Source organism: Maylandia zebra, linkage group LG13 (assembly GCF_041146795.1).
Source record: "Maylandia zebra isolate NMK-2024a linkage group LG13, Mzebra_GT3a, whole genome shotgun sequence".
Classification (NCBI taxonomy): domain Eukaryota; kingdom Metazoa; phylum Chordata; class Actinopteri; order Cichliformes; family Cichlidae; genus Maylandia; species Maylandia zebra.
Genome location: NC_135179.1, coordinates 15,075,950 through 15,102,786, shown reverse-complemented (window position 1 = coordinate 15,102,786; position 26,837 = coordinate 15,075,950). Strand labels below are relative to the sequence as shown.

Sequence of the window (26,837 nt, the reverse complement as noted above, 5' to 3'; positions counted from 1 at the left end):
TTCTTTTTAACTCCTTCTGTACAGTGATTGCAATTTGCATCATCAGAGTGTTCACGACTCTATAGTCTTAGAGGGATCCTGTGACCTCTAGTCAAAAGCAGATCTCACACACAGCAGTCGAGCTCGAAACTGATTATATCCACGTCACGTAGACCTGAAGGAATATGTTTCTTTGTCCATAGCACAAACATGACATGCTGTTTTTGTTGTCGCTGTCATTTAGTAATCTTGACTGTGCGGGCACAAGGCAGTGAATATTGATGTGAGGCCGTTTATCCCTGTTTGTCATAGTATGTGTCAAACCCAGTGGGTTTTTTGCTGGGAAAGAAAGGACATTGGTTGGAGGACATCCTCTCCACATGCATGAACAGTTAGATGTTTGATAAATAAGAAGAGCGCAGCGGGTGAAGCAGCACTCGAAACACTGCATTATTTGTCCACTTGAATACTATTTCTTCATGCACATTATGCCAAATAGTTATTTTTCAAAATAAGGCTGGAGCCTCCTACAATTTTGTAAAAACACACATTTGCCATGGTATGTGTTTATGGGAATGGGGGATGTTTTGCCAAGCCCCCCGCCATGCCATACTACTCTTCTTTTGCCGTTTCCTTTGTTTTTGTTGAATTGAGATTAATTGCCGCTGGTGGCACAGATCGTACATTAACCGATCTACAGGAAATAAAAACATATTGTTATGGGTTTCACAGAATAGTGATGTCCATCTGAGCATTTTTTTCCTTTTCTTGCCCACCAACCTTTTTCCGCTCCTCTTTATTTTCTCCTCCTCTTCTTCTTTCAAGGGCGGTAATGGGGCTAGACAGAGAATCAGACGTGGTCCACATTGAGACGCGCATCGGAAAAGGCCGTGAGTACTGCACTCCAGTTTGCTGCAGTAGCAAGACCCACAGGACCCCTTGCCTCTCATTTAGAGCGAGGTCACGGGCAAGATGAGACCTGTTCTTCTGTTCAGATTGGTCCCTGAAGTCTAGTAAAGCAGAATAGGTGTCTCCTGACAAAAACGGAGAATTTTAGTGGGCTGATGGATGTTTCTTCTCGTTAATCTCCCCCCTGAGTTTCATAGACAAACCTCAGCTTCCCCTTTCTAAACAGCGTGGTCTATTCTGTCAAACCAATTAAAGGAATCTCCTGCATTAGAAATGATGCTCATATTCCTCCTGTGGTGAGAAAATGTGTATCAGAATTACCATACAACCTCTCCTTGTCTGGCACAATAACATCTTGAAATTTACTTTGTCGTGTAACGCTGCCAGAGCTTTGACTCTAATAGTCTTGAATCTAATTTGGATTTTAAAAGTATTTGGTGACTAGTGTCAGTGTTTGACTGTTACACAAGCTGAAAATTGTTCCAGAGCGATGAACTTGGAGTGGATTTTGGATTTACATACTGTATAGCAGCTCCACTGCATACAAAGTACTGTTTGAAGATAAATGGTTGTAATCAACTTCTGATTGATTTCCTTTTGTCTCTTTCCAGGTGCTCAGTATGTGAAGTGCAGAGCCCAGCGATGCACAGAAGGCAACAGACAGTACCTCTTCCCTGGACACGTAGACACCAACTCACTCGTCGTACAGGATGAATACGTTTTCACACAGGTTTGCATAGTAATAGATTACTTTCATCGATTAAACTAAGCCAGTCGTCGGCATCTTTTCATGCAAAGGTTGCTGTCTATGTGATTTTTGATTTTCTTTTTCTTTTTTTCATTGTCGTTTGTTTTTATTTTGCTCTCATGTGCACCCAATTCATCCTTTTCCATCAAAACCCATGTAATAGCTTTCTCCAACACACCTGTTCCCCACTGGCCCGATGTGTGTTTTGATTATGTTTTGTCTCGTTCATGTCAAGGCACGCTCAGTCTTTGAGTTTCCACACAGACATACTCCATGCCTGAAAAAGGAACTGTGAATAGACAGGTTGGTGTCCGTATTATCATTCACTCTGACTTTGACTCCAATTAGACATCCACAGTCAGGGTCATTATTAGAAAATTTAATTTTCAAATGCCCTCCACTGTCATTGATTTCCATCCACAGCTATGCAATTTTCTCTTGCTGGTCAGGCTTGATGCATTTTGGTCATCCTTGACTGTACTAACTAAATTTGGGGAAAATAAAAAAATCAAATTATACTACTTTTCTGTGGCTGCTTTCATTTTAAATAAACACCCCTAAATATTTTCTGTTCATTTTAATTTATTTATTCACAGATTTAATCTTTTGATATGATATGATGTTGCAGCAGCAATGCTAGCAGTGACCTAGTTTCACTTTCAACACATTTAATCCACTGACTTGATTGGAATGGCTACAGTGTAAGAATGAAACTGTATGAAAAAAAAAATCACAGTGTGATTCAGAAATGGTGATTCAATAAAAAGCCCAAATTGCATTTAGCTGAGATGAGATTGACCGTCAAGGCTGAGGCAGACACGAGGAAGATGCTGGTGAAAATAACTGGACATACAGGGAGTGTCTACACGGAGATCTGGTGGCACAGATGACTTTCTTGTGACTTTCATTGCTTGGGGCAGTTGGATTTAACTTGACAAAGAGTAATGAGGTTATCGATTGGGCTACAACGAAATAAGCAGTCTTCAACACCTCCAAAGTCTCTTGGGAGGGAAGGAACAGCCAAGTGCAACATCCTCAAAAATGTGGCCTGGGAAAATGCAGCTCATTGATTTTCGATAGATTATTCCATTAGGGTCCTAATGTAGTGTGTTGGGGGACAAACACCATCCTTCTAGTTGATTAGAAAATAAGCAATCAAGTAGTGTTGCCCTGCCTGTAAGTGGAAGGGAAAGTGGTAGTGCATTAAGATCTCCAAGAAACACTGTAGATAAAGCCAGCACAATTTTCAGTGCCTCTTAGCTTTAGACTAATTGAGATAATGACAGTAATTTCTGTTGTGCTTAATTTTTGTCTGCTTTCAACACTCTGGAAAGCAGTGTTCATATACCACCTTCGATAGAAGTCTAGGCATGCCCTCTTTTCACAACAGAGCGGGGTGCTGTCCAACTCTCATGCATTGCTGTACAAAATATTAGGTACTATAATTTGTTTGATATCTGTGTGTCGTATAGTACAGTCGAGGAGGCTTTTGATTGGCTCCAGATTCAATTTGTAGCATTATGGCAAACTTAAACATATAATCAGAGAGAGGTTGAATTTAAAATTCGATACCCAGAAAAATATTTTTATTATATATTTATATTTTTTACATATGCAGATGTTACTATTTTTATTTTTAAAAATAGTGCTTTATGCAGATGTATTCAGCTTCAAACCTGTTTATTTTACGTCTTTCAGGTGATTTAGAATCATGTTTTTATTGTCAGTCAGAGCTAGACTGCTACTCTTTCTATCTGTTTCCCAGCTTCAGTCTGGGACTTTTACAGAAACACAAGTTTTTCAGACACAAATAATTGCTATCCTGTTACAGATAGGCAGAACTGATGAGGTTTGCTAAAGATAAGGTTTTAAGCATTGTTTTACTGTTGACCATAGCTGCTAGCTGCTAGCTTATTGATGTGGGTAACTAGTGTTAGCTAAACAGCTGACGTTAAGATCTGTTAACAAGTTCAAATTTATGATAACTGTTCAATAATAAAGTGCTGTTGGAACAGGAGCTTCACTGACCTCCTGAAGAGTGGGACATCAGTCTTTCAGATGCTTTCCCAAGTTTGTTATGCTATTCATGTGTTTAGCTGCTAGTGAGGGGAGGGGCTGTGTGAAGCTCTATGTCACCTGAAGGAGGCATAGGTGACACTATTGATATCAATACTGCATTAAAGGAGTATGTAACCTGATAGTAATTATTAGTATCAATTAGCATGCACGTGCTATTTTTTTGACAACCCTGCTGAGTACATATGCTGCCTACTGAAAAAACAGCAAAAAAAAAACAAGTAAGTGTACCATTGCATTTTTTCACAATTTCCACTAGGAGATGGTTTGGTCCAGGATTATACAAAGAGATATAATCCCCAATGAAAGAGAATCCATAGGAGCAATGTTTGACATGTTCGGCAACATGCTTTGAATAACCTTGTACCTTGAAAAAGTGTTTGCAAGCCTAGGAGAGTGCTGTTTTAAAAGAAAACGATGGCCACAGTAAAGGGATTTTTTTCCTTGTTTTTTTTTACGGCATTTTAGCTACTGATGAAAACGACTTTCACTTTACTTTCTGCACCTTTTTCACTGTACTGTATGTCTTGTAAACACCTCCCATCTCAGTTTGGTTTTCATTTGTCTGATGGTCTACATAGGCTTTTCTATGTAGGAGAAAATCATACCAACAGCAACGGCTATAATGGGAATGTGCAAATAAATTCCACTGAACTAAATTTCTTTTCTTTTTGTATTACTGTGAAAAAGTAGCTTTCAAATATGATGAATCTTCTTGACACAGGGGTATATACAGTGCATGTGATCTGATTACAGAGTGACAAAGCTTTTCTGCCTTCATTGCAAAGGTAACCAAGTCAGGACGAGCCAGCTACTTTGTCTCCTACATGAGAGAATCATTCAAGCGGATGAAATTACCTAAATATTGTCTGCCAAAGGTGAGCAACAGAAATAACAACTCCTAAAAGTGTCTGATATTTAGGAAAAAGAAAAGATATTGTTATTGTTTCAAATCACCTTTGTTGCTTTTTGTTTTAAGAGTTAGGTCACATGACTTTTATGAAGAAATGTCACATTTAAGCCTTTTAATGCCATCTCTTCTGAGACTATTTTGTGTTTGTTTGCCTGCATCTGTCATTCTCACCCATTCTGTCTTTCCATCTGTCCATTTTTCTCTCGCACACATCCTACTACAGGACATGCATATTATCAGCACAGATGAGAAGCAGGTATTTGCTGCTGTCCAAGAGTGGAATCAGAACAACACTTACAGCCTGTATATCTCAGACTCTCCCGGGGTCTACTTTATCCTTTCATTAGAGAACCTGAGAACCAGCAGAGGACTTGCGGGTAATCTACTAGTGGACTTTTATAAGGTGTGTAGTTAGCCTTGTTTATGGACTGATGTTGGCACTCCACCACTTACTCCCTTTCCTGTTACTGTGCTGGAGAACTGTTAATTTATGAAGCTGTCGTTATATAGTAGGTTTTAATCCATTAACATTAATCCTAATAATACATTTTTATAATGAAAAATCAGAATTTTGTTGGCAGTATATTTTGTCTGAACAGCTACTAAAATATGGTGCATCGTTACACAGTAAACTATTTAAAGCTGTTTTGAATTATTAACAATAAAACTTTACATATTTTGCTCATGATGCTGTACTTTTAAAGAACATTTTTCAAAACATGAAATATCCTTTCATAGAGTTTTTTTTTTACAGTGCCATGTATTTTCAGCCTGCTTCCACTGAGGCTCAAAAGACGAGTCAATAATTATAGATTGATTTTCTAAACTAGAAGTGAAAAGGGCTTTGACAGTAATGAATGCATTTTTGTTGTTTTCCTTCTTAGGTTGAGGGGATAAATGGCATGTATCTTGCCAACAAACTGGTGGATAATTACATAAAGACTTTCATCACATACAACAAGGGGCAAACATGGTCCTTGCTGCCAGCTCCTGCCACTGATGTGGCTGGAAATAACCTTCACTGCATTCTGGTGAGCTTGAGCCTTTGGGCAGGAGTGAATGAATGCTCTTATTCATGCAAAATTAAGCCTATGACATGAAACATTCCTCAAATGTTTCAGCCTCATCAGCTGTGTTTTGGATGTTCTTGGAGACGAAGCCATTTTTGCACCAGGCCAGGTGCCAGCCTCAGCATCGACTTGTCTTTTTAGTCCCCTAAATGACTGAAAAGATGCTTTGTTGGAATATTCTTATTATCAGTTTAAGTCACAGAGTGTCATTGCATTACATTTTAGGGGTCTAGACTTTCCATTAACCTCTGAAACTGTAGTCAAACAGGACTAATGAAAGTTAGATTGCACTGAATTACATTATGTGGCTGTGGTGTTTTTCAGCAGGTATGATGTTCACCTAATCCAGTCAATATGTTCTTCAGAGACCATTTAAAATCATGTACATTCCTCAATTAATAGCAGGCTATAGTCTTTCTGTGTGTCTTACAAATGACCACTATGCTCTCTTCTGTTTCCTGACCCCCTCCTCCAACTTCAGCCGTATGAAAAGCCTTATTGATGTTTTTCGGTACGCTTTATTCGGGGAGATGAGTGAAATGATTTGAATCAATTTTGCCATTTTTATCAGTGCATCTTGGGGAATTTTAATTACATGCCTTGTTTGCTTTAGAATGAAACAATTCAAATGCCCTCTGTGTCCCCTCAGCCATTTCTTTTTTTTTCTCCTAGCAGAGGAGATGAGAGGAACAAAGTATCTTTGTTTTATAAATGGTGTCTGAAAATGTTAACACTTTTCGCTCAACGGGAAGAATAGTTTGAAAGCCGAACTAATTATAATTGCTGCTGTTAAGATCTGAGATATATATTGTTTCAACTTGTGCTGTATTTGAATCCGTTTTGTTGACAGCCATTTTGCTCACTGCATCTTCAACTGGAGATGTCAGAGAATCCTTACACATCCGGACCAATCACCAGCAAAAAGTCTGTTCCAGGAATCATTGTGGCTACAGGTAGAGTTACATTAGGACATGAATTTAAGGTGCTGTGCAAAAGGCTTGAGTCTCCTCTCATTTTTTAAATAATTTGATAGAAAAATAGGAGATAGATGCACTGGAGAACTGAAACATGTGCACATTTATATGGAAATTAAATATAGAAGCACAGAGTTTGTACAGTTCATTTGAGCTTGAAAGTCAGTAGTTGATTTGAACTTCAACAAAGTCTGAGCTCTGTTAGGCAAGCTTCCTTATCATTTCCTTAAGTATTATAGAGGAATTCTTCTCCAGGTTTCTTCTTTGGACGTTGGCTGCCTTTTGTTCCATTCTCTGTCAAGATGATCCCACATGGCTTCACTAATGTTGAGGCCTAAGATTTAGGGAGGCCAATCCATGGCTGATGGTATTCCACGGTCTGTTTTTTACCCAGGTATGTTTTTTTTATATTGACAGTGTGTTTGGGATCACTGTCATGCTGAAAAATGAAGCCGTTGTTTTCCAGACACTTTGCGGATGGTGTTGCATGGTGAATTGAAATGTGTACTTTTCTGTGTTCATAATTTCATCAGTTTTGAGAAGATCCTCAATGCTGTGGTAAACCATTACAGAGTCTCCACCATGTTTTACAGATTAGTATAAGACACTCAGTGTAGTACCTCTCTCCTGACCTCCTCCATACATGTTGATAATATTGAGAATTTGAGGAGATGAGAGGAATTTGAAACAAAAACTTCATATCACTCAATTTCACTGGTAAGTGTCATTGCTATCCAGACCCATTCAGGTGTCGTGTAATTTTGACAAACCTCAGGCTTTTCTCCCTTTTTAATTTACTACTTTATACCTGTCAAAATGTGTTATCTTTGACATTTTTTGTAGATTCAACTAAAGAACTCAGAATAAATTGCATGATATTGTGACAAAATTGCTAACGATAATAGTTTAAAATTGGTTCCTTGCTTCCACTGATGTGGAGACACAACGGTGGTTCATGTTTTGGGTAAGATATTTGTTTTATTGCTGAAAATGGTCAGGCACAAAAACTGGACTGAAAAGGAGAACGATTGCAGCCAATGTCCAAAGGAAATCTATGAAATACCTTCAGACAGCCTGGAGAACTATCGCTGAAGACCCCTATAAAAATTGCAAGACAGTCCCGTATCCTCTGCAGCCAAATATAAAGCAATGAGCCATGGCTCAAGACTTTTGCACAGTATTGTAGCTATTCATTTTTTTTCAGGTAAATACATTGTAGCAGTTCAGCTAACACACAATTAATCACACAGTGCCCTCTTTATGTCATTGAAGTCAAATATGAAAACTTCTCAGGCTAAATCTGATATTTCAGGTGAGATGATTAGATCAGGCTAAATCGTAAACTGTCATTTTCCTGCAGTGGAAAATGAGAACGTACATAGCTTCTGAGTGATTTCTATCAGCTGATTGTGCACATAGGTGAGTTATGAGCTATAGTGAGTCTTTGCTATGTAAATGCTGACTGAAATTATGCATGTTTTTGGACTCAGGGAATATTGGAACACAGCTGTCCTCCGCCAACCTTGGGATGTTTATAACATCTGACGCAGGAAATAGCTGGAGACAGGTGACATCCATGACACGCTTTGCATGGTTACCTTAAAGAATGGTGCTGCCTAATAAAATGAGCAAATGTGTCTCTTTTTCAAATTTACGATTCAGATTTTTGATGAAGAGTACAACGTTTGGTTTCTTGACAATGGAGGAGCTTTGTTGGCGGTATTGCAAGCAGCGGCGCCAATTCGACACTTATGGTAGGTATAAGCTTCTTCAGTAATCTCTAATCCCATAAATACTGTAGATAGAAACTGTAGGTGTTGGGGTTGTAGTGGGAAATTACACGAGTGCAATTTTGTTTGGGGGGGGGGGGGTGCTGCATATGATTATATTTAATGTTTTAAAATGCTGATGGGCCAAGTTTGCATGATTATTGTATCGGTGCTGCAGCTTCAGAACCGTCAGAGTCATTTCCAGCGGAAGAGAGTCTGTTACAGCTTTGTACTCGTAGTTGGATATGATGGTTTGAGTGCTTTTATGTAAATGAGGAGTAGAGCAGGGTGGAAATATGAGACTCAGAATGCCCTCATAAGTCCCTCATATTGTGGGAGCTCTGTAACACTATCTACTTTGATGTCCCTGCACACTACAGCCCTGTCAAATGTGATTAAGCTCCGAGAGAGGTGATTTGAAACCCCCCAAATCTATTTCTAATGTTACAACCTGAGTCATATCTCTCTTTTCTGTTGTCACCTTCAAAAATCTACCTGGGCCAAGGAACATTTGTTCTATTGTTCAGTCTGTTGTCAAGATAATTTTTCACATTGAAGAGAATTCAAGGTGCTTCATTTTTCACCCGCGGCAAAAGCTAAATGAACTCAAATCTTTTATCATATTTCTTTGTTCTTGCTTTTTGTTTCTGTAACCTGTGTGCTTGTGATGTTTAATGTTACACGCACAGAGAAAACAATGATTTTATCTACTACAGCTAGATAAACAACGGTAGGTAGATATTCGTCCACTGACAGTTGTTGTCTTCCTTTACGCAGGATCAGTCTAGATGAAGGAAAGAAATGGGACCGCCACAGCTTCTCCTTGGCTCCTCTGTATGTGGATGGAGTTTTAATGGAGCCAGAGTCTGACAATCATATTATCACGTAAGGAGACACATGGGTAGCGTCCAAGAGGAATAGAACAATATCAAATCTGAAGAATTAACTCTTGTGTTGATATAAACAAGGAAAGGTTCAACTGATTAACTTAGACTTCTAATCAAGAGGAATTTTATGTTGCCTGTTAACATTAATGACAGACTTCAGATTGCAGGTGCTGAATATGATATCAGAAAACTGCGTGTCTATGTCTCAAGATAATCTTGCTTTTCTTATGCATCATCTTTCAGTTTCTTTGGGCACTTCAGCCATCGGTCAGAGTGGCAACTGATTAAGATTGACTACAAAGGCCTCTTTAGCAGGAGATGCATGGATGGAGATTATCAGACATGGTACCTGCACAACAAGGTAACAGGATTATTAATCACTTCTGATTTATTAACGATTCGAGCGCGTGTTTGCACATTTGTTTCTTTCAGACTTGTGAAAAAGAAGACAAGCTTTTTTTCTTTCCTTCTTTGCGATATAGGGAGAGCTCTGTGTGATGGGTGAGAAGCAGATCTATATGAAGCGCAGGCCAGGCAACCGTTGCATGCTGGCCCAAGACTATTCCAGGATCTATTCCTCAGAGCCATGCCCCTGCACAGCTTATGATTTCGAATGGTAATGGCTTGTATTCAGTGTTCCTAGCAGGGAATATATTGTAACTCACTTTTTTTTTTTATCCCCAGTGACTCTTAATTTCTTTCATCACATGTTTACCAAACAGCCTCTCTACTTTGAACATCTAATTCAGTTGTGTGTAATTAGGGCTGTAATAAAAGAACAAAAGTATCAGTTTGCAGAACTTCATAAGGCTTAATATCCCTCTTACACGGCATATTTACAGAATAACCAATATGACTCTGTTCATCGGATATAATTATAGTTTGAAAAATATGGATCGGAGTTAAGAACTTTTCATCGCGCTGCTGTGATTTGCATAATATCAAGTGACTTATTAGAATTCAATTAATAATGGATCGTTAAATGAATTTTAAATATCTTTTATCCATCTGTCTGAAATTCTGTTTGATCCCACATGTCTGACAATCATGTCTCTAGTTATGGTCTTAAAATATGCCATGAAGCTCCAAATGCAAAGCATTTGCCCCACTACAAAAGCGTGGATAGCTAGATTACTCTGAGTAGCAGTGTTTATCATTTCATGAAGTTTTTTTTGCTTTGTTTTGTTTTGCTTTGCTTTGGCAGTGATTATGGATGGGAGCGCCAGGCAGATGGGAATTGCTCCCCTGCTTTTTGGTTTAATCCAAACGGTGCGGCTAAAAGCTGCAGCACCAGCCAAAGCTTCCTAAACAGCACAGGGTAAGTGGCCCCCAATGTTCAGTCCATCACAAAACAATATCCCATTACACCTTTTTTGTCATGTTGTGTAGTACATAAACAGAAAATAATAGTTTACTTCCTATTGGTTGAGAAATAGGGCTCGGAGGGCCCAATCTGCATTATTTCCCAATTCTAAAATATATAATAATTCATAATGTATAATAATTCAAAACAGGTTTTTGGTTATGAAGCTTTTTTACATTCAGGAAACTGACAAAATTAAGTGTGCTCATAGAGGTCTGTATTTCAGCCTGCCAAATGCACAGTATGTGCTGTTGCTGGGTGCTATTTTCCTGCACTAAATTGCAGAAATAAAACTGAGGAGCATCTTCCAAGCGGAAATAAATAAAAAATAAATGTGATAGTGGTGAACAAAGAAAAAAAATCTTTTGGGAAAAACATTTTTTTCCCCTCTTTTTGTAAATAGCTGTGAGCTCTATGAAAATTTACTGGCACTTAACAGTTAAGTCTTTATGTTTTTTGAAAACTGGTAAAACATGTATCTAATGCTGGGTTCTGTTATGCGATGTGACAATGCTCTTTACTTACTCTATGCTCAAAAGGTATCGGAAGGTTTTGTCCAATAATTGTAAGGAGGCAGGGAGGAATGTGTACTCGCCCAGGAGGCAGCCGTGTCATCCCAGAGCACCCCGGGGCCTCCAGCTGTCTACCAGTCAGGGAGAGCTTAGTTCCCCTGTTGGAAGCAACGTTACTTTTATGGTCTCCCTCAATGAGGTGAGTTATTACACCTAAAAGTCACTGCAGTGTAAGAAGAAGCAGATATTGCATAATGAACCAAACCCAGGCTAGTGCTCTCCTGCTTTTTTTTTCCTAATTCCTAAGCTAAATGAATGACTCATTTACTTTTCTCTTGCTGTTATATAGAAGTGAGGATGTTATGTTGAATACTTTTCCATTTGTGTGTGGTAGGAGGTGGTAGGAGCAAATTTTAAAGAAAAGATCTGCTCAAGTGCCCATTAAATCAGACATGCTATGTCCTCTTTTTCAGCTACTATATTTTGTTGTTTAAATATAATTTATGGTGACAAACTGAACCTCCTATTAAAACCTGTAAGAAACAATGTGCCTTGCTGGAGATGGACACATTTACAAAGGATGTTATTCTCAATTAATGATGGCCTACAGGCTAGCATAAATGATCTGAAATAATTAGGGACGTAAAAGATGTAAAAGAAAAATGTGAAAACTGGTTTCAGAGTTGATTGTAATAATAAAAAACTTTACTAAATGGCGCTGACAATCAAGGTCACCTTACAAAACATAATTAATAGTAAATTATGCAACAGAGAGGACAGCAAATAGAACAACTGATGTACAGTTGATTCCAGAAAGGAAACGTATATAAGCTTGTTTAAAAAGATAAACAAAGCAAAAAACGGAGGGGCTGGGAAAGCTGCATGTTACAATATCATGATGTGAAAGGCAATAGGATCTGCATCAGTTCAGATGAGTTTAAGAGATTGAAGAAGCTATTTGAGCTGATGTCGTCATCGTCTGCCAGAAAACAGCATCGGATTCCAGATGTCGTCCATCGGTCTGGCTCGCTCGGCGGGAACTGGGAGCCTACGAGGAATCATCATCCAGTTCTCCATGAGGCACGACTGAGATTCATTTTGGAGGAGAGAGAAAAAAAGAATATAATAGCCAGTGATAGAAAAGACCACATAAAAGGAAGGAAGACGGTTTCTTAATTTCTTCCGAGGTGTTCATTGTTTCATTTTCCTAACCCTAACCCAAAGAAAAGAACGTCGATTTAAGCCCCCTCCTCCACTACCCAGAATTGGATAAGCAGTTACAAAAATGGATGGAACTGGAAATGATGATGGTAGTTATCAACCTCATTTAAAAGTAATCTGAAATCTCAAATTATTCTCAGGAATATTTTGTAAGACTTCTCTTCTGGGAAATATGTATTGATTTTTTCAAAAGACAAATGCAGAAAAGAGAAAAGTGTGATATTCAAAATACTAATATATACAACGTTGATCTATTTATGACTAATATATTCACAGCAGCACATTACTGCACCAAAAACCAGATCTGAATGCAATGTGTGTACCTTGTAGGATTTACATAGATTGCCCAAAAACTTGAACGGCTTTAACTCGAAGGTTATCAAAAAAAACAACCTTTAGCCTGAAAAATGGATGTATTTATGAAATATCACCTCAAACATTGTTTTTCCTTGTTCCCTGTTCCACTCAAATTTACCTCTTTTAACATAACATAGATTTGCACCTCTTTGTAAGTTCATTAAATGTAAGAAAAAGAAACAAATTGAGGTTAGTTAAGGAAGAAGTTAGTCCTGAGATCTTATTGTTAACTAATTTAATTGGAACTAGATTCTTCTGAAATGCCTGACAGGGTGTTGCTGAATGTTTTTAAAGTGCAATTTTTCATAGCTTTGATCACCACAAATGAAGTTTATTTGATCTTTTGTTTCAGCGTGGCATCTCACTACAGATAGCTCAAAGCCTGAGTAATAAAACCAAAAGTTTGTTGTTAAAGTTTCTGTAATTTGTATGAAAAACACTTTGGTGATGGCAATGTGTCTGTTTTTGAGTGATCAGCTGGAAAAATGACACCAGATTATAAACTCCTCCATCTTACTTTGGGACTCTTTCATGACCTTTTTTGCTTCTGCGTCTCTCTTTTCACATTTCTGCTTGTTTTCTCTGCTGAATTTCTGTCTTTTTCCATTCATATTCACCTTCAAAGTTTTTATGACACAGCCTATATGACATCTCAGCTCCAGCACTTCAGCGGCAGACTGATCGTTCTTCCCTTGCATGTGGTCCAAGTGAAAGTATCCTGACCTAAGCCATGATGACAGATGCTATGTAATACCATCTGTCCACAGGGAGACTCGCTGAGGACCAGCATCCAGCTAGACTTTGGAGATGGCATCAAGATCACGTACTCTAACCTGAGCAGGGCGGATGATGGCATCAAGCACATCTACAAAACGACTGGGATTTACCGCGTGACAGCTACTGCAGAAAACAGCCAAGGATCTGACAGCAGCACACTGTTTTTACACATCACCAGTATGTGAATAAGAAACATCATTACTGATTCCTGAGGCTGTGCAGATAGCATAAACCTCTTTTCTTTCATAGATAGTCACGTTCCCGCTGAATTGCATTTCAGTCATGGTTTTACTACTTTTATGCATTTTAACCTTGGAAAATGCAAAAGCACACACCTGAAGCTAAATGTACATCAACTGCGATCACAATAATACTTTTCTTGCTGGCTGCATTCATTCGATGCATGTATGGATATATGATGGCGTATTTGTCATCGCCGCAGGTCCACTAGAGCGGGTGTATCTCTCCGCTCCCATTGTAGCCGTCAGAGGGAAGGAGGCTAATCTGACTGCAGTGGTTTGGCCGAGCCACACCAGAACATTGACCTTCTTCTGGTGGTTTGACAACAGCTCTGAGGTGAGACGCTTCTCCTCCTCCACCTCCTCCCACCATTCTTCTATACACACAAGGCATTTATCCTTTTTACTGCTGCTTTTTTCCCCATCTTCCCACTCCTCCCTTGATGTCTTTGTGCTCTTGTTTGTAATCTGAAAGTGTAAATCTACACAGATCTCCCCACAAATCATGGAAAAAGTGACAGTATGTGACTGCCCTGTGCCATTCTGGAGGATCCAGCTTGGATGGTTGATTATATTTGCCTGAGATTGATTGTGTTCAGCGCAGCATCCCCTCATTATACAGTAGATATACGTAGTGTTCTATATTCAGCCATGAGGATGCAGCTTTTTCTGTGCATTTCTCTGTGTTTTTCCTTTTGAAATCCAGCCCATTATAACCTTGGAGGGAAGCATCTCACACACATTTCAGAGCGAAGGAAAAAGCAAGGTCACGGTCCAGGTTGCTTCTGGGAGCACTGTAATGCAGGATTCAAAAGTTACAACTGTTAAAGGTGAGTGGGGGAGACAGTCTTCAAAGCACTTTAATTGGAGAGATGCCTGTTACATGAATATGCAATATGCTATCTCAGGGAAAGTGTGATGCCTCTCGGTCAGCGCTGCAAGCTTCGCCACGTTGATGTCAACGTGGACTTATCTAATGAATAAAATGTCACGGTATGCGAACACGAAATCTCGAGGAGCAATTAACTTCAAGGCAGATGTTGCCAAATGAAAAAGGACAAAACTGCACATCAGATTAATCAAAACCTAAACTAGAAGTAGCGTTAATATTCTAACAGACATCACTTCACCTTTTTTCCAGAGTTCTTCAGGTCACTGCTGTTGTCGTTTTCGCCAGCGCTTGATGAGCACAATCCTGACATCCCCGAATGGAGGGAGGACATAGGCCGTGTGGTGCGGACAGCTCTATCACAGGTACATCAGTTCCTAAGAGATCTTTCCTGCAGTTGACAGCGAACACCAATGGCTTTCAGGGTCATTACTATTTTATACGGGTGCGCTAAAATGACACAGCAGTCATGATGTTTTGTAACCCATGTGTTCTTCTTTTATTTTGTTTAGGAGACACATTATTTAGTGTGAATTTAGCCTTCAGAGTAAAGCCATACCTGGCTGTTGTGTTTTCGCGTCACTGCAGGTGTCTGGGATTCATGAAGATCAGCTGCTGGTATCTCTGTATCCAGGGCTTCCAACTACAGCAGAGCTCTTTATTCTGCCTGATGAGCAGACATCTACTGAGCACAAGAGTGGGAGCGAAGCGGCTCTTGAGATGGTAAGAGCCACAATAATGTAGATCATGTCAGCTTTTATGTAGAGCTGCTGTTTCCTGGACATTAAAGATACATTGTATTTATATTTATGCTAGATATTTAAGAGGACCTAAAGGCTGTTAATAGGATAATAAGACTGTTTGTTCATATGGCATGTTTCCATAGTTGGTATTTATTTCTTCTGTTTTCCTTCTTCTTCTTTTAGCGTATCCCTAGCATCCTCCTCTGTCACAAAAGCACTTGCACGTCCTCCTTCACTACATCCTCAGTAAAACTCTTAACATCTTCAGTTCTGCCACTTCCATCTCAGGCTCCTGTCTTTTTGTCAGAATAGTTGATTTTTATTTCTTTTTGTTAAATGATCTTGAGCAAAAGCTTTTGAGCTCACAAAAGATCCGCAGACTGCTTATTTTGCTAGGACTCAAACAAAGTAAGTGCAAAACGCAAGACAAATGCACTGAAATGTGTTAATTATCGGGCGAATCTTTGAACAATGGAGAGAGCCAGTCAATGGCGCCACCGGCCATTATGCTAAGCTGAGCTAATTATTGTATCAATCTTTTCTTTTCCAAAAATGTCTTGCTTGTTCATGAAATTTTAATGTAAACCTTTGTGTTTTCTGTGTGTTTTTGTTAAAATCCTGTGACAGATATCAAATATTTTTGTCACTGCACTGAACCAAGGCCTGATCCAGTTTGAACTGAAAGCTGACATTCGCATTATTGTGTACATGACTCAGCAAACTCTGGGTAAGTTTTCAGCAGTCGTTACATTGAAACCCTTTTAGAGATATGTGAAAACAAAACACTCAAACAGGCCCTAGGCTTATTTTACGGCAGATTAATACAGCATGTCTACAGATCCACAGAGCATTAGATAAGATGTGTCTTCGTTAGACTGGTTTGACATTGAATTTTAACAACGCTCTGAAAAAATAAAGCAAGGCAAAGACAAAGTGTTTCCTGAGAGACGGACAATGCTGTATATCACAGGATTTAAATATCCTTCACAGAGTGCCAGTTTTGCACCTGAGGCTATGAGACAGTAGCTCTCTTTGAAGTCAGCCAATCAATCACATGATTGACAAAGCAGGTGTTTGATATGCACGGGAAATTCACAGGGTCACCGGGTCATTAGCATATCGTAAAAACGTGTCGATCACCTCGCGTGTCTTTACCCTTTTCATCCACCAATGGATCTGTCTTCATTTGTGTCTGCATACAAAGGTCTGGGTTGCCTTTAAAATGATCGGGAAAGGTCAAAGACTTCATAGGCTTCTCTGTGACGGGGAGAAAGATGGGCAGTGAGAGGAAATACTTTGAATATTGCATCTCAGCATTTATAAAGCCATGACTATGCATAAGCTACTGCTGCATGCAGTATGAACCCTGGAGAGAAGCAGTGGACCTCCTAAAGGTGCTTTTTATGCCCTGAGGGGATAACATGTAGGGATATGCTCTTCATGACATTGGGTAATGAAGTAATATCCTTGGAATAGGACATGGTTTAGGAAAAAGTAATGAGTTTAACACATATTATGTAAAAAGTTTGGTGCTCATTTATGGTGTTTGGCTTTCAGCACCACTTGTGGACTCAAACTCACTTCCCAGTGGGTCGGCCATGCTGATGCTGCTCATCGTGGTGTTTGTTGGTTTAGCTGCATTCTTCATCTACAAGTTCAAAAGGTATGTTTACTGAGATAACGAAGTAAATACTGTTGAACTCACTTGATAATCAAAAGCTAATCATCTTTATTGCTCTGCTGTCTCTTAGGAAAATCCCTTGGGTCCACGTTCAGACTGAGGACAGCCATGAGAAGGATCCAGAAGTGATAAGCACAGTCGGTCAGAATGACACCATGTCCAAGGTCAAGCTCAGTGAGTTTCCCTCCCAGAAAGAACTCATGGAAAAAGAGCTGGAGGCGAGGAACATAGGTAACCCTTTCAAAATGCCTTTACTGCAGGCAAACTGTGACTGTGTTGTTGAAAAATGTGCTGTAATTATTACTAATGGAGTAGTGACATAAAATCTACATTCTAATGAGGCTGCACTACTGTGCAAAAGTTGTGAGGCATCCCTCTTTTCTATATATGTTGCTTCCAAGTACCCATGCTATGTCTAATTTTTTTTAATGGTCAGGAGCAATAATTCTCCAGGCTTTCTGAAGGTCTTTCAAAGTTTTTCTTTTGACATTGGTTGCTTTTTTTACTTATTTTCAGTGCAGCTCTTGTACCTGACCATTTTCAGAGTATTTTTATGAACCACTTAACACTGAGGTATAAATCATTTAACCTTAAAAAGGCTCTTGGCTTACAGAATTAACAGTGTTGTATCTACACATCACAGAAAACCTAACAAAGAACCAATTTTAAATTGTATTGTTTGGCACTTTGTTAGCCTGTCAAAAAATGTAATTTGTATGAAAAATGTTAACAATATAGATTGAAAAACACAAAATATTACTTTTTGCAACAACAAGGTGATTCTTATGGTGCTATTAGCTAAAAACCTGGCAGATTGCAGCGATCTGTGCAGTGTATCCTTAAAAAAAGTTGAGGAAACTGGTCTCATGGAGTAATCAGTCCACATTTGAAGTTTTCTGTTCAAATCATAATCAATATGAATGGAGGAGGTCAGAAGTGAGGTACAACAGTGAGTGTCTACAGGATAGAAAAAGCACAAATTGAAATAGTAGCAGTCACAGATTGGCCTCCTCAGAGTCCAGATCTCAACATTATTGAAGGATTTTGGGATCATCTTGATAGAGAACAGGAACAAAAGGCAGCCAACATCCAAATAAGAGCTTTGAAAGTCCTTCAAGAACCCTGGAGAACTATTCCTGAAGACTACTTAAAGAAATTACAAGAATGCTGCTAAGAGAGTTAAAGATGATCAGGTCAAATATTCACTTTCAAGCTTGTTCCAATTGTGCAAGCTCTGTTTCTGCCTTACATACTGTATTAACATGTTAGATCATATATTTCAATAAAATGCTGGACCTACTTTATGTTAAAACATAGTGTGTAAACATATAGTATAAATGTCAAATAGTCAAGTACAGTATAAGTTCCCCACGAATGTACTTTGTTGCTTTCAATCATTGAAGAGACAGTGTATCATGATGCAAGCTTTTATTTCAGGCCCACATTAAGAGTATATGAGAACCTACTGTGATTATTTTTTAATGTAATAATATGTATTTTATTAATACGGGGTTTAAAGGCTGAATGTTATTGTAAAAGACAGATGCTGATTAACTTTTTATTGCCCTAAAAAACATCACTGAGCATTTGAATAAATCTGAAATTTAATATAGCGTAGACTCAAAATACGAGGATGTTCTTTTTGCTCTTATTTAAAATGGCATGTTTTTTATTTTTTTAGTGAAACTACTCAAAAATACATTAGAATTCAGTGCGTGTCTGAGGTGCTGCGACGTCTTTATCAATGCTGTGTGTCATATTTTTGCAATTTGCACAGCCCGAGCACAACTGCAGCATCTGCACAGAAACCAGATATCACCATGACAAGTTAACTTTTTGATTGCTATGCTTGACATCCGCTGTGATGTCTTTTAGATGAGAACTATTCAGTCCCTGCAGACGGTGTGGACTGTTTGACAAAACTAGCATTGCAGTGCTCCTGACACAGACATGTGGGCTGCAGGCCTTTTTTCTGGTCACTCAGCACTTTGGCTGTTCTTCATTTCTCAGCTGTTTCAACCAAGTCCTTGCTGATCTGAAACAAATTGACTCCTTTTTAGTTGCTTTCGAGAGTGTTTATTTAGAAAAGGGCAGAGCAGCATGGTGCCTTTAATCTGTGGCTCGCTATGCTAAATGAATTTACAACCTGCTGCTTAAAGATTTCATTAGTACTCATCAGCTTGGTTTGATTTTCATGTATTCCAATTCTGGCTGAGATATAAATGTTCCCAGAAAGCTGAGTCTGCTGTATTCGGTTTTCACTATTTTACAGGAACGTTATAAAGTCTACCATCTGTTAGTCCAAGTCGCCGTTCAGCTTACTGCAGGATTAATATGATTGTTCATCTGTTTTGAGTATTGCCATCGATGATTTACCTACACAATTTTGTGAACTCTTTTTAAAAATGTGGAATAAATAGAGCACATTTGTTATACAGTACTGAACCTTCCATGTCTTGTAAGGCAGGTCTTCCACCAGCCAGTGGGAAATATTTCCTTAGAGAGTTTAATTTAATTAATGTGTGGGTTCAGTGATTTTATGTGTCCTCACTTTAGTCCAAATATCCTTACATGCTTTAAAACGAAGAAGAATCTCTTATCACTGGTAGCTGTCACAATGCCGCTGAAGCTATTAAGTAAAATTACAGTCAGAATTCATGAAGGTTAAAAGGAAGATTTGAATGTTTCAAGCAGTATCTGACAGACTTAAATGAACATTTTTTTGGCAGCTTAGTTAAGGACTTTCATTTGATATATGTTAATACTAAATGATTAAAATGACAGCTCATATGGGCTCCGTAGAAAATTACAGTTGAGTTGAAATGGGGATTAATTATGCTGGAAAGGGGATTCATGTATGATACATTATACAAGACAGGAAGTTGTCAGGACCAGTCTTCCTAGCAATCAACTAAGGAAGACAAGTTAGAATTCTCTGATTAGCATTTGTACGTACAAAATTGATGCTGTATGTGGAAAAAGGAAACTGTTTTTGAAAGGAGGATGAGGCTTGTACTGCATGTAACCTCCAAAAATTACACCTGAATTCACTAGACTCAGTGTAGGAGTATCAAATGTCATCTCTTGGTCAAAGAGACAAAACACTGAAGCAGTAACTTTTGAAGAGCACCTCTCATTCGGCTACATAATTGGTCACAGCTATCAGTCTCGGGTGTATCCTGCATGTGCTCCATTGATGGTTACTCTTAAGTGACATCCTTAAATCGATTCTGAGTTGTTTTCTAATAATAGTGTGTCAAAAGGCAATGTGACAGGACAGCTTGAAAGGTGTTCTTATTGATGAACCTACAGAGAATTAACCTCTGACTCTGCAGCTCCCCTCAGCTTTGCAGGGCTTTACAGTGGACTTAACCTTAGCTATGCAATCTGCAACTAGCATGTTGAGTCCACTGTTATTGTGAAAAGCTCTAAAAACACCAGCAGCTCAGCACCAAACAGCAAGTAGTCAAGATTAAAAGTTAGATGGCAAAAATACTGAGACATTTTGCAGCTATAAAAACTTTATAGGAGACCAAACACAGAGCTGAAAGAGGGGATCGTGTTATTTTGTAACAACTGGTTGTGCAAAGTAACATGTTTACTGAAAAACAATTGGCCACATAAATCTGAACAGATCTGTATATTAATTATTTTTGCTTTCCAAAGCAACCACAAAAATGGTTCATTGCAGCTTCATTAGTAATGTTTGTTATGTATTGGTCTGAAATAAAATAGAACCATCTAGATTTGAAACAAAACCTAACTAGAATAAGAATCATTTGATATAGAAATGGAAGTTAACATGTCTGAAAACATATTAACTCATTTCTGTCTCTTTACAGCAGCCATCCAGACAGAAGGAAATAAGTATACTGCTCAAAAAAAATCCATGAAACGCTTAAGTCAAACACCACATCTTGATGAATGACATATCTAAGTTGTAACTATTTACTGATGTATAATCTATAATTTGTTGCAAACAAAATGATGCAACGACATCAATTGTAACCAAAATCATCAGCCCTGGCCTGGTAATATGAGAGCCAGTCAGTGTATCACTGCCTTAAATGCCCTCTGGACACATGAGAGCAATGTAGACCGGCATAGGGTCTGACAAAAGTTCTGAGGATTCCCTCCTGGTACCAAACAGCAGTCTGTGTATGCAGGTCTGTATGACCTTGCAAGGATAAGGATAAGATCATCACTGACCCACGTGAAAACTTGTAATGCCGGATGATGTTTCAGACATCATAAAGTTTCCCATGGTGTCTCCAGACTCTTTGACTCATTGTCAGAGCGAACCTGCTTTCATCTGTGAAGCCAACAGGGGATCAGAGGTGGATACTGCCAATTTTTGCATTCTTTGGCTTATGCCAGCCAAGCTGCACGGTGGTGGGCTGTGAGCACAGGTCCCACTAAAGGACTTCAGTCCTTCATCCCAGTCTCCCGTAGTCTGTTCCTGACAGTTTGGTCAGAAATATGCACAATGAGCCCACTAGAGGTCATTCTGTAAGGCTCTGGCAGTGCTCCCCCTGTTTCTCCACACACACAGGAGCAGAGGCCGATCCTGCTTCTTGGTTGATGCCCTTCTTCGGTCTTGTCCACCTCTCTGCATGTATTAGCCAGTCTTTTGGTATCATGTCCACAATCTTGAGACTGTCCTTAGACATACACCAAAGTTTTTGTGATGGCATGTATGGATGCGCCATCCTGGGGCAGCTACCTGTGCAGCCTGAATGGGCTGCAGGTATTGTTTCATGCTACCAGTAGTGACAAGGACACTAATAAAAAGCAAAATAAGAGAAAAATCAGTCGGGGGGGATAAGGAGAGAGCAACTGTCTGTGACCACCTCCTGCAGAAACATTCCTTTTTTAGCAGCTGTCTTGTTGTTGCCTCTCCAGTGAACCTGTTGTCACTTTCACTGTTACCAAAGCAGGTGAAATGGATTTACAATAGTTTATGCTTCCTAACTGAACAGACTGATAAACTTGATGTTTAACCAACTGTGTTATACTGTGACAATCAAGTGTTCTGCTCATTTCTTTGAGCTGTGCTTTTAGCTTTATAGAGGTGAAAGAGCTCCCTTTAGTTAATATTCAGTTACTGTTTCTGGTTCATTTTAAAAAGCACTAGAATTCCGATCTCAATTTTAAAGCTCATTTTATCTTTTATATTAAATACTCAATTTGCTGCAGGCTACACAAGTTGACCTCTTAAAACATCCCTCTTATAAGATTAATTTAAAGCTAAAAAAAATCTGTATGTCTTTTGTAAATCTGAACTGACAGCCAGGTCTCCACCTTAATGAATTTATTGCAGGTTATTACTTATGAGAATGAACATGAAATTAGGTTCAGGCTGCTCTATACAAATGGCTGAATTTATTGAACTGAGATGTTTGAGACGCTGAAGTTCAACTTTCGAATAAGCCAGTGTCTGCACGATCTGAATGACCGCACTTGTCACGGCGATTGTATCTTATCAGCCTACCGTCATCACCAGCTCAGCCCTGCTCGGATAAGCCATGTTCTTTTAGTGTGTTTCAGGCAAAATGCATGAATGATGCAATTAAATATAAAAGCCTCTACAAGCCATTTAATTAAAAAACACAAAAAAACCAAATCATGCCACAGCAGTCCCCTGCTATTTTATTTACTCAGTTTAATAATTTGTTCACCTCTTCTTCTTTTTTTCAGGTGGAATTGGCAGAAATATGGAGAGAATTGTTACAAGGGAATTTCCTAACTGTACTAATGTCTAAGACATGAGCTCTGTTACAGAGTAAGTACTGATTGTTGTGTTTCAATTGTGCTGATATAGTTTTATTTACTGGTCTTTTTTTTCCTTCTTTGTTTTCATGCCAATAGCTGCTATCGTTCCGAGACATGTTTTTTTTTATTCATGTGGATAGAATAAGCATCTAGTTTACAATACCAGATGATAAAGATGAATCCACTGAGCCAGACTACAGGGCCTCTAGTTTGGGGACAGTTAATGCTGAAATGTGTTAATAAGTGCAGCAACAAGCAAAAAGTAAGTGGCGTCAAGACTCCCTCGCTCTTTACCACATGCCATGGATCCTACATTGCTAATATGAACATTATTAATATTATGAATACTCAGATGATGTTGTGCTGCTTTAAATATTGTTTTACTCCTTTTGTATAGTATTTGGGAAATACATGGCCGGGCACTAGAAAACAAATACCCCGGAAGCTTTGGTAGGTGCCCTTCTAGAGAAAACAGTGTTAGGAATATATGGGTATAATGTTAATAAGAAGGAGGATATTATTAATGGAGAGGTTAGTACTAGAGAGAGGATGGATAGGCTTTACTATAGTTTGTAAACTCGACATTGATTTCTCAGTGGTTGTCGTAAGGAGACAGCCCTGTGGGAATATTAGAATACTACTAAACAAGGCTGGAAAATACTGATTCCATCTAATAAAAAGGTTCTGCTGCATTCATATTTATCTCTATCATACTAATTTGACTAAAAATGATAAACTCTGTCAATTACAATATTTTACTTTATTCATACTTTTTGTTTACTTTTTCCTCTTTGTTACATCCTGAAGAGCCGTGTCCACACAGGGAGCAATTCATGCATCTGAAACCAACAGTTGGTTGCTAGCGACCATTCCAGGCTCTGGTTGCCTCGGTTATGCTCTGTATTGATTACCAGGTTGTAAGTCAATCACCAGCATCTCTCTGGTAGTCACTTCAATCGATTGCCTCAATTTTGAGAAAAGTTTATCTTGGACTTGTCCACTTTGCTTTGTTAGCAGTTTTTTTGATCTATAGTCACTTGAGGTTGACTTTGTGGTCTCTGGTCACAGCACTGCTGAGAATCACTTGTTGTGCGGACACAGCTTTAATGGATAGTCAACCCATCCAACAAAGACTTGCATGATGGGGCAGATTACATTCTGCTCTTCCTTCATAATAGCTCAGTTGCACTAGTATAAAACTAGCACTGCAACCCCATTATGACTATGAAAAATGGGTGGTGGCCTTGTGATTGCATCAGATTTTTTTTGCATTTGGCGACCAATTGCAAATAAGAAGCAGAAGTTGAGCATGCAACACCTTCAACCTTTGTCTCTAAACAATCATGGCCTGACTCAGACTGAGTGCAGTCACCTTCAGACAGGTTAGCAAAGGTTTGCATAAAACTGCAGTCTCATTTATAAACATAGATTGCAACACAATGCAATCAATCTGAGTCAGTCTGCACCAATGAGCACAACTTATCTGCGGCGCATCTCTTTGAAATAGGAGACATGACTCAACTGGTTGCCAACAAGTTGTATTCTGGTTATATCTCTATATGAAAGCAAGGTTGCTGACTATCTCTGTCATTTTGCAGCAATGATGTCATTATTTGTGGAGGAAATTCTGTTTCAGATCTATGAGGTTCTGGCTGAACTCTGTAAATAGTTTGTGTGAATTTCCATTTGATGTGAATTTCTGTGTATGTAGAGCCAGCTACATTCAAACTGAAAGCAGACTGACCGTTTTATTGCTGTCTTCATCCACCAAAGGCAACTGACTGCGAGTGGTTGCAAACCTGGTCCCTGTCTTTGAAACAATCATTTCAGGTGACAAGATCATCATTGTACACAGTCTCAGTAATTTTGGCTCACGTCACTGTTTTCCTGAGTGTGACTATAATATAAGACAAAAATATAATAGATTGTTTGATTTTTTTTTAAATCATATAATTTATTCTATTAACCTCTTAAACTTTATGCTCAAGCTAAACGTTACCATCCTAAAACTAGAGGTCTTTGAGTTGTAGATATAATGCTTATGCATACATATGTGACTGTTGGTAAAGAGTATAAGACAGGGATGTATGTTTCTGCTCTGTTAGATAACATGGTGCTTTCAATGACTGTTTCTCAGAATATGGTATACAACATCATGAAAGTCTGGCCTTACAAGGGGAAATATCGACAACATGTACATAGAATAAGATGGAATTTAAATCTGTACACTAGCATCGTCATACATTGTCGTTAAGGCAGCCCACTGAGCAGGCAGTTGTGTCTTTCCTTGATTTTAAGTCTCACAGCAAGATGTATGTCCACTTTTTTAATTTCATTGGGGTTTTTTTTTTTCATTTGTTTTTTTTTTTTTTACAGTAGCATGCCCTAATTATCTGTGATAAAAGACTATAAAAGACTTTTATTGGGGTGAGCCAGTACTGTATATATAAATATATATATATAAATATATATCATTGTGATTTTAAACTTTACTTGACACATTAAACAAACTATTAAACACCTTGTCTTATAGTCTAGTTGTGCATTTGCCCAGAGTTGTGCATGAAACATGAAACTTCTATGATATTGTTCCTTTTTGTCGATTATATAAAATCGTCTTGTTTGGAATCACATTTCTTACTGTGAACAAATTGCCATTTTGAAATTGTTCAAAATAAATGTATTTTTATATGGAATTATGTTTTGTATTATGCATACACCCACAGTAAGCCTAACAGTGGAACATGTAAGATTAAGAAATGGCTCGCAGTGCTTACAAAAAATGTTGGGGTTGTCATGACACAAACCTAAAAACCAAAGGGTTCGAGAAGCTTCTCTTTAACAGCACTACCACAGCCTTATCTGAAACACAGGTGCCATGTAGCAGCCAGTGTATCAGGCTCACCACAGCACTTTTAATGATCCCACAGAGGCTCTGAAGTCAGATTTAATGGGCAGAAGTGTGATAACACCCATGTGAAGATTCCCATCTGACATTTAGACTGAGCTTCATTTTACCTCTAACACTCTATCATTCAAGTTGCCAGTTATAGCTGGTTTCTTTTTAATGGGAACAATTACTACGGCTGTGGTCAAGTGATGAAAAGCAGATGTTAGTACGGGGGTATTAGTATGATTTCTTCTCTGAGTTACAAAAGAAATGTGAAAGACAGTGAGATTGGAGCATAAAACACTGTGGTTGATTGGCTGAAATATGTCTTCACACACAAAGCTGCAGCAACCAGGACCTTGTTTCTGTGTTTTGCATTTTGTTTGCCACTTCAACGGCTTCATATCGCACACCAATCTTCATCACTCCAACAGCCATCAATGCCCCGAGAGTCTTATTCTCGCTCCTGCTCTCAGTCTGAATTAACACCAAGGCCTTTCTCTAACTGCCCTGGGATGTTCGGCAGTGCACAATCAAATTGAACGGTGACAATCACTAATGGATGATTCGCTGCAGCCAGACACTGTAATGTAGCACTCAATGAAAGGAAACATGCTCATCAATTTCACACTGTGGCTAACACAATATTGCTGTGGGTTATTGTTGTGGGACATTTTTCATTCAAGGTGCTACCCAGACTGGGAAAATCTTCCTTGTTGATTTTGTGTGTGTGTGTGTGTGTTGATTTCCTGGAGAGGGGATAATTAATTTGTTGCACAGTGGGAGAGCCAAGGAACTATCCCATTAGAATCACTCCAGGCTACTTGGTGCTTTTCATTGTCCTCTCGCTCTGCCCCATTGTATTATGCAAATGGCTGCACTGAAACTTCAGGCATGCTAAGCAACACTTGTTAAGAGACAAAGAAGAAGAAGCAACTAATTCTACAATGTGAGCGTGCCTATCAATCAAAAGTACCAATTTGTGATAGACTCACAGTCGGCTAGGGTAGAGCCTTACTTTTGCTCCTCATGAGCCTTGCTGATTGACTTTGCATAGCCTGCGAGTTA

At 38.8% G+C, this 26,837-nt stretch overlaps 1 protein-coding gene across 1 annotated transcript in view; it reads left to right on the top strand.

The window, feature by feature from the left end:
* The window catches only part of sorcs3b (sortilin related VPS10 domain containing receptor 3b), a 54,111-nt gene extending 28,542 nt beyond the window's left edge, over positions 1–25,569 (top strand). The window contains exons 6-27 of the mRNA XM_004551546.3: positions 805–869; positions 1,500–1,618; positions 4,501–4,590; positions 4,849–5,028; positions 5,510–5,656; positions 6,546–6,648; positions 8,160–8,236; positions 8,332–8,423; positions 9,216–9,323; positions 9,569–9,686; positions 9,808–9,941; positions 10,530–10,643; positions 11,228–11,399; positions 13,546–13,732; positions 13,998–14,131; positions 14,501–14,624; positions 14,936–15,048; positions 15,272–15,406; positions 16,054–16,153; positions 16,984–17,089; positions 17,178–17,338; positions 22,805–25,569. Of these exons, the coding sequence (XP_004551603.3) occupies positions 805–869; positions 1,500–1,618; positions 4,501–4,590; positions 4,849–5,028; positions 5,510–5,656; positions 6,546–6,648; positions 8,160–8,236; positions 8,332–8,423; positions 9,216–9,323; positions 9,569–9,686; positions 9,808–9,941; positions 10,530–10,643; positions 11,228–11,399; positions 13,546–13,732; positions 13,998–14,131; positions 14,501–14,624; positions 14,936–15,048; positions 15,272–15,406; positions 16,054–16,153; positions 16,984–17,089; positions 17,178–17,338; positions 22,805–22,869 (2,644 nt within the window). The 3' untranslated portion in view covers positions 22,870–25,569. The remainder of the gene's footprint in view (positions 1–804; positions 870–1,499; positions 1,619–4,500; positions 4,591–4,848; positions 5,029–5,509; positions 5,657–6,545; positions 6,649–8,159; positions 8,237–8,331; positions 8,424–9,215; positions 9,324–9,568; positions 9,687–9,807; positions 9,942–10,529; positions 10,644–11,227; positions 11,400–13,545; positions 13,733–13,997; positions 14,132–14,500; positions 14,625–14,935; positions 15,049–15,271; positions 15,407–16,053; positions 16,154–16,983; positions 17,090–17,177; positions 17,339–22,804) is intronic.
* Positions 25,570–26,837: the final 1,268 nt, after the last annotated feature.